This window comes from Meleagris gallopavo, chromosome Z, assembly GCF_000146605.3.
Source record: "Meleagris gallopavo isolate NT-WF06-2002-E0010 breed Aviagen turkey brand Nicholas breeding stock chromosome Z, Turkey_5.1, whole genome shotgun sequence".
Classification (NCBI taxonomy): Eukaryota; Metazoa; Chordata; class Aves; order Galliformes; family Phasianidae; genus Meleagris; species Meleagris gallopavo.
Window position 1 is genome coordinate 8,176,941 of NC_015041.2, and position 7,890 is coordinate 8,184,830.

The 7,890-nt window shown below is 41.1% G+C and overlaps 2 protein-coding genes across 2 annotated transcripts in view; one reads left to right on the top strand and one right to left on the bottom strand.

Moving 5' to 3' along the window:
- MRPL17 (mitochondrial ribosomal protein L17) overlaps positions 1–1,287 on the bottom strand; it is a 2,282-nt gene extending 995 nt beyond the window's left edge. Inside the window, exon 1 of the mRNA XM_010725295.1 lies at positions 1,270–1,287. Within this exon, the coding sequence (XP_010723597.1) occupies positions 1,270–1,287 (18 nt within the window). The remainder of the gene's footprint in view (positions 1–1,269) is intronic.
- A 140-nt stretch (positions 1,288–1,427) lies between these two features.
- On the top strand, positions 1,428–7,794 carry LOC100540309 (rho guanine nucleotide exchange factor 39-like). Its single transcript, XM_010725291.3, has 7 exons — positions 1,428–1,516; positions 1,697–1,856; positions 2,409–2,503; positions 2,849–2,969; positions 4,415–4,533; positions 5,967–6,037; positions 6,634–7,794. Exons 1-7 carry the CDS (start codon positions 1,434–1,436, stop codon positions 6,873–6,875), a joined length of 891 nt encoding a protein of 296 aa, XP_010723593.2. The 5' UTR covers positions 1,428–1,433; the 3' UTR covers positions 6,876–7,794.
- Positions 7,795–7,890: the final 96 nt, after the last annotated feature.

The following is a 7,890-nucleotide window of genomic DNA, read 5'->3' on the forward strand; positions in this document are numbered from 1 at the left end:
TCACGCCCAGCTGCCATCCACCGGCACCCCCAGGTCCTTTCCGGCAGGCTGTGCTCTATCCCTACATCCCCCAGCTCGTACTGGCAGCGGGGGTTGCCACGACCCTGATTTCTATCTGGTCAGGATGCGACCATAACAAAACAGTATGAGTGTAGTGCAAGCACTTGGAAGTGTTACCCTCCTGGGAGGCAGTGTGCAAGGACTGTTGCTCTTGAAACCAACCTGTTAGGCTGTTAAGACTTCAGAGGAATACCAAGATACCACAAGGAATAGTAAGGATAAGATAGAACTAGTAAACTCAGAAATGTCACTGTGGGAAGATTAGCAGAGCATCTTGAAGTCATTAATTACACAAACAGTTCAATAGTTTTTATACTGAGTCTGAAAAGAAAGAAGCAAGCTGATGTCCTTTTGTGTTTTCTGTTCTGCCCAGAGGTTCCAGGCAACTCACCATACGTAGACTTGAAATAGTTAGATTTCAGTACATTTAAATTGAGATGGTATAACCTGGTGCTCATTTATTATCTTGTTTTGTTTTGTTTTAAACAAATTGTGCAGCCTGCCCTGGGTAAAGATACTCTCTGAATGATAGCCTCTCAGAATGTGATTTGTGGGTATTTCACCACTTTGTGCTGATGTTAAACCATTGGTTAGCACTACCTCGCCAGCTCCGAGCTGCATTTAGTCATGAGAAAGACTTGACCTTAGCTAAACTTGTCACTGTTTCATGAATAAATGTGAGAAAAAAACCCTGAAGAAACTCTTGGTGCTATGAAATAATGTGCATGTACCTCAGCTATCTGGACTTTTGCTAGGACAAAGGAAGCCATATTCTTTTTGCACAACTTTTGATATCTGAAATGTCTGAAATAGGCTGTATTTGACAAATGCTTTTCTCTGCGACAACATAAATTTCTGTGCTAGCATAGCTTGAATGTTTGTGAGTCAGAACATTTGTGGGGGTAGCTCAAGACGGAGTGGCAAGCTTCCCCTGAAACCACAGACTTTGTATCATGGCAAGCATGCAACAAGCCGCTCTACCTTTTCATCAAAAGAAAGCTCGATGTAATGAATGCTGTGGTGGCACATGCTTCTTTCTCTGGGAGAGGGTGGTGAGAGTGTTTTTCTGTTAGAAAAACATGATGCTCTTCAAGAAGAGCAGCAGCAAAGCCTGTTAATGAGTGCACAAGATGGTTCATGTTGGTTGCTCAGGCTCTCACCTCTGAAACGACAAACCATTGCTAGAAAATAACAGTGCAGAACACTCACTTTTAGGGGATCCTCCATGGCGAAAAAACAATCTCTCTCCCCACCAGTAACACAAATCTTAGGGCTGTTTTCTATTTCTGCATGAAGGATGGCTGGAAGCATAGGAAGCAGCAGTAGTGGGCTAGGAAAGCAGGTGGGACTGAGTGCTTAAGTTTTGCTTATGGATGCATCGTAATGTACTGCTTTTCTTGCTTTCACAGTCTGCTCTTACTGTCACCTTTCCTCTGGCTGATGCAAGGCTTCACAAGTAAGAATGCAGAAGAAAGCTGAGGAAGCTGTTATTGAATGTTACTGTTAACTGACTTCCTGTCTTCCACAGAAGCCGTAGAACTTGTATCTTAGAATTGTACCCTTCGGCCCACGTTGTGCGTTTGTTATGTGTCCATCTCTCCTGGCTCTCAGTAATGGTTACCTTTCTGTTTATCAGCCCTGAGGCTACTATGAGCTACTCACCCCTTCCACCGATGGCTGGAGCAAACACAGTGGAAGAGCAGAGGGCTCGCTGGGAGAGAAAGCGCAGCCGCACAGCCAAGGAGCTGCTGCAAACGGAGCACAGATACGTTGAGCAGCTGGATCTGGTAGTAACGGTGTGTATTTGGGCCCTTCTGATACATGGATACCCTCAGGAAGCACGTGTTTATTTCTGGCGCCACGAGGTCACAGAACATGAATTTGATGCACCTATACAACTTGTGACAAAGCACAGCTCTTTATGTTGCTGAGCCTGAAAGCTTTTCTTTCTTCTGTCTTTTACTTCCTGGTACGCATCCGATTGCTTGTGCTTTTGGTCTTTTGGCTTTGGTCCATATCCAGTCATAAGTTTTGATTGTACGGGGGACTTGGCTTAAGATGCTTGAAACATATAAAACATGGCGGCATAGAAGACACAAAGATAGATTAAGAAGTAGGTGGTTAAAAACAGATGCATCTCGGAATACTGAAATAGATTTAGTCACATGTTTACAGCTATGGTCAAAGTCACCAAAAATACTTATGTATAATGATAGATGTTTTAGATAGGTGTTCATGATACCTGCTGTCCTTCTGAGCTTGAGTGTGCAGGCTGCAACTTCTTGCCTTTGCTCAGTGCTAAGAATGATCTTTGAATTACCTGTGATTTTTAATTCTTTCCTTTTTAGTTCTTTGTGACAATTTTAAAGGCCAAAGGGACACTGAAACCTGCTGTAATGTCAACCATATTTGGACCCCTGGAATCCATATATTCTGCCAGCCAGTAAGTGAACAAACTAATGGGAAAAAGCTTTACTGTGAGCGTGATGGAGCACTGGAACAGGCTGTCCAGAGAGGTGGGGGATTCACCTGTAACTAGGTGATCTTTAAGGTCCCTTCTGTTCTATGATTGTTTTCTGGATAGTAGTTTAAACCCAGTAAGTCTACTTTGTAGTATTTTTATGGGTTGTTTTCTGCAGCTTGTTCTATGACCACCAAGCACAGTTTCTGGAGAGAAACTGAATGTAAGATGGCAAATGAAAGTAAGCGTAGGAGTAAAGCAGAAGGAGCTGGGGAAACGGTATCAGAAATGTACTATTGCCTAATTATCTTTCCTCCTTGTGCACAGAGTTCTGTCGCTTCACCTGGAGAGAGGCAATTTAGGACTAGGATTGGAAAATTTCTGTCAGAAATTGGAGCTCTATGGTCACTATGCTGAGAATTTTGAACAGGCAAATAAAACTTTGATGGTATGTATCTCCTTTACTCTTCCTGTTGTCTTTTTCCTCTCCATTCTTTGAAGCATTAGTTTGCTTTTGCTTCTGATTCTTGAGTGCTTGGTTTTCTTCCTTTTTTGGGCTGTTTCCTGTCCTTCTGCCATAAAAGAGTGGTAAAAACTGTTCTCTTTATTTAGAACTTCAGTTTTCTTAAATATGTTTCAGGTGTTTTGGTGCCCATGTTATGCACATACTGAGTTTTCTCTAACAGAGTAATGTTTTCACTTCCACTCCTTGGCTTGCAAGCCTGGAGAGTGTTTCGTGTAAACAGTAGGGGACAGTGGTCTTTTTCCAGCCAATTATCAGGTCTCTCAATCTCCTCCACTGCCACTAAATATATCCTAGTGGTGGGATTTCCTTTTTCCTCCCCATTTTTCATTTCTGCAGTAAAGGAAAATTCCTCCTTACCTTTCCACATATAACCTGTCTTCCGAGATATTTCAGAAAAATGTGTTTTTATTTCTATGTCCTGAAAGCTGTATCTGGATTTAAACCACCTCACCTCAGTTCTTGTCAATGTTTATTGCTAGCTGCAGAATGTACTAGGATTTCTGTTCTTTTCTGCTTGCTCACATATATTTATACTTTTGATTTTGGGTAGTTGCCTTGATGTGATAGGAATGAGGGGCTGCATTGCTTTGTCTTGAAATGAATGGCAAAAAGCCATAGGTGGTAATACTAACTTGTGGCTTAATCCCACAGCAGCTCAGCACCTGTCCTTTGCTCACTCTTCCCCTCTAGAGTGGTGGCAGAGAGAATCAGGAAAGAAACAAATACAAAATACCTGTAGTTTTTATCTCAACCCATGAGTGCTAGTAACAATTTTGTATTTGGTTTATGTGTGTGTTTATGTATATATTTATACACTCAAAACAAGGGATGCACAAGGCAGTTGCTCACTACCAGTGCCCAGCTGGTCCTTCAGCAGTGCCTGCCCCACAGCCATCACCCTTCAGTTTTTACACGATTCTTTGTGGTATGGAATATTCCTGTGGTCTGCTTAAGTCAGCTGTCCTGGTTCTGTCCCTTCTCAGCCCCTCTGCTGGCAGGACAGTACAAGAAGTTGAAACGTCCTTGGCTCTGTGCAGCGCTGCTCAGCAACAACTAAACATCAGTGTGTTATCAACGTAGCCAAAATACAGCACCATACCAGACGCTATAAAGAAAAGGTTGCTTTGTCTCTGCTGGAACCAGAATGCTAGCTTAGTACTACTGTGCATGTATGAAGAGGGGATATAATTGAAACTACTCACTGGGAGATGGTGGTTGAAGAAAGGAAATGTCTTGTCCATGGCCACAAAATAAGCTGCTGATGCTTGCATTCAGTACTGAAGTTCTGTTTTCTAAGCGCTAGTGCGAACTAGCATGCGTATTTCTTTTGTAGTCTCAAAACAATGTACCTTCTCTGCTGCATGCAGGAACAATTGAGGAAAAATAAATCATTCCGACGTTTTAAGAAGCTCCAAGAAACTCGACCTCAGTTTCAAGGGAGGAAGCTAGAGGATTTGCTTCCTTTGCCTCTGCAGAGGTTGCACCAGTAAGTAAGAAGTTCTGAGTCCTCAAGGTGTTAGTATGAGAAAGCAAACATACACATATACTGTCTTGCTAATAGTAATATTATGTGTCTCCAAATTGGAGCATGTAGACTGCAGTGAAATGGTCTTCAAGATGTGCCAGTAAAGCAGAATCAGTGTAACTGGATGGTGACTGATGTAGAGAGATTGTTTTGTTTAGCCCTGGCTCCTAAGGCCTTTATTAAGCTCTCAGGTAGAATCAGAGTTGTCTCAGTAGGTGGCTGAAGTTAGGCCCTCAACAAAAGCACACAGAAGTGCTGCTCCTAGCGAGAGATTGCTGTGCTCTGCTTTTGTGCAGGTTGCTGATCTGGAGCATGACTCCCCTCTTGTAAATGGTTGCTCTTGGAGAAGTCAGGGGTGCTTTTCTCCTCTGTCTGGTTATCAGGACCATACTTCAAAGGATACCTCGAGGCACCCTTTGAAGGGGCAGGCTGACTGCATGAGTAGAGTGCTGCATGCACTCAGTGACTGTCTGTTTTGGAGAAGGGTGTAAGGGTAATACAGAACCTAGATAAGGCTCTGGGATGCCGTCTGCAGCTGCTGTAGGACAAGTAGCTGCTCTTTAGCCATGGTCTTATCCATTCCACAATACATTTAAGTGATCAGAGCCTTGTTTCTTTGAAAATAAAGGGTTGAGCATACCACAGTCTTTCAGGTAGCGTTTTACAATGTTTTTAATCTACTTAGTAAATGTAAGCATTCTTTTACTGTAATTCTTTGGGTTATTCCTTTGAATTTGTAAGAGAACAGTATATTTCTTGGAGAAATTATGCTTTTTCAGCAGAAGGTCTAACTTTGTCATTAATCAGCTCTTTCAAATTCACTTTTCAGTTATATATACTGCAGGTGAGGTGACTTCTACAATTTCATGAATCTGTTCAATATTGTATTTGTTCTGTCATTTCAGACTGAAAATAGTTTGATTTTATTGGGAGAAGCTAGTTGCAAAGATCTGATTCTTTTTAGTTAAGACTGGACAGGAATGCCTTTATTTTCTTTGTAGACAGAGAATATATGGCATGAATGCTTCCATTCAGACATAAAACAAACAAAAAACAGTTGTTCAAAGTGAAATAGTCTGTAATTCAAAGTCTGTAATTGAAGGCATTTTATGAATCTTGAAGTTGTCTCAGTGTCTCATGAAATAGTAAGTGAAATTGCTCATACCAGCTCCCCAGGAAATTCCAAAGGCTTGCAAATGTATAAAAAATGTAGGGTAATGTAACTGATACATCTGAAGATAAAATGACTGTGAACAATGAAATATGACCCAAAGCTGCATGGTTAGATCTAGAGGTGTGTACTCTGTGTGCTGATGGCACACTGTTAATGATTTTGATAATAAAGGTGATATTTCTGTTCCTGGTATTGTGCAATAAAACTTCTTCTATCTTAGGTACAAGCATTTCCTCAGAGACCTGCTGGAAAACACCAGCCCGGGCAGTGCTGAGTACCAGAAACTCGCAAGTATGATACCGTCTGCTTTGATTTCCCCAATAAATACTAGCATTTTTATCTGTGTTAGCTTCCTTGCTAACATTTTGAGTCCAGTTTTTTGTCCGTTTTCCCAAGAAGAAAAATCTTGTTTGAGTTTCCAGTGCATTACTATTTTCCATCACCATTTTGATTGACACCTCTTCCTGAGAAAGAGTACGGAATTGTAACGTAGACTGACCTACTGGAAGCTGATGTAGAGGTTAGAGGTTAGACTGGAAAAATGTCTGTTCTATTTGTCACATACCTCAGTTTTCTAGGATAATTAATGTCACATCTTCCTGCAGCCAACATCATCCACAGTGGGGCATTTGTTTTTTGTTCTTGCTTCTAAATCCATTTGCATAGTATTTCACTGGCAAATAAATATTTTCCAGAATCACAAAAATGTTGTTTGGAAGGAGTCTTCTGATGGCTTCTAGAGTAATCTCTTTCTGAAATTAAGGAATAAATTTGTTATCGATACTTGGTTTAAAACATTTGCTTCCTAATTTCACCTTATGTTTTCACAGCAGGATAGCATACATACTCATTTGTGATAACCTGAAAATATGCTGCTATAATTTCAGGGACTGTGAAACCTATTTCTGATGTATCTCAATGGGTTCAGGACGTTGTTCGTAAGAGAGAGAACTCACTGCAGCTACACAGGGTTCAGAAACTCCTAAAAGGACAGAAGATCCAGGTGTTGACTCCAGGTAGGTCCTACAGACGGCTCTGTTTTCCTTCTGCCAAGCTGAGACAACTGGGGGTATGCTTGCCTTCATCTCTGATCCTATTCATGTCAGTCAGAGTCCCCCTTCTGACCTGAATTTCACAGGTAGAGAAATGTAATTAGTAAGGAACTTAGGCACCTTTTTAATTTTTAAGTAAAGATAAGCAACGTATTATGTGTCTGACATTCAGATAAAAGGAGCTGATGACATGCATTCAGAAACTTAGTTCACAGAAACCCAGGGAGGTCTGTAATATAAGTCCTGGGTGAGAACGAGAGAAAGAAACTGAATTATTTTGGAGGAAAATTTCATAAACTTCTGCTCACACTTTATACATGAAAAGAAACATCTTTTAGCTGCAAGGTTAAACTCTGTCAGAAGTCAGAGTATTTGTACTGATAGCTGAGATATATAAAACCACAGTCACTGGCATGTAAGATCATCTAGTTGGATAATACGATTTTTTAGGATCTGTTGTTTGACTGACTGCTCTCCATGCCCAGAACACGCTCTAAGGTACACATAGAACATTGTGAGAAGTATGTCCAGTTTGGACAAATATGAGTCAATCACCGGGGGCTTCATCCATGCCTACACACCTTCACTAAAATTTGCTGTTGCAGAGGTCACCTAGAAACACTGCAGCAGTTGCAAAGTTAAAGGTGTCTAAGATGCACCCCTACACATCTGTGACTGTGATGGTACTTTTTTTTCCTTTGTACATAGGGATTATGGGGTTATGGGGTGAACTAGAAAGAATAATTTGCTGATCACAAGTTATCATTGTCCAGTATGTGCAGCCAATATGCAAATCAATTTACGTTTCTCTTTCCCATTCTACTTACAATCCTTTTGGTGATGGTGGCTGAAAGGGAACTAACACAGGTATGCTCTGCTGATATTAAGCATTGAGCATAGGTAGAGGTGCTTGGACTCATTGGGACAGTGCATGTGAAAAAAGGCAAAAAAGCTATCTTAAGTAACAGAGTTAATAAGATAACTGTGAATGGAAGGACAAAAAAAAAAAGGAAAAGCAAGCAAACTAGTGTAGCCGGACCAGAGGTGGCTATCATTTGAAAGCCCAAGGCCCACTTTTTTTCTTTTTCTTTT

Excerpts from the sequence above, each read along its gene's own strand:
- LOC100540309 (XM_010725291.3), top strand. The coding sequence starts at position 1,434 with ATGCATCGTAATGTACTGCTTTTCTTGCTTTCACAGTCTGCTCTTACT. Across the intron at positions 1,517-1,696 it reads GCTGATGCAAGGCTTCACAA|CCCTGAGGCTACTATGAGCT; the intron begins GTAAGAATGCAG and ends TCTGTTTATCAG. Across the intron at positions 6,038-6,633 it reads TGAGTACCAGAAACTCGCAA|GGACTGTGAAACCTATTTCT; the intron begins GTATGATACCGT and ends CTATAATTTCAG.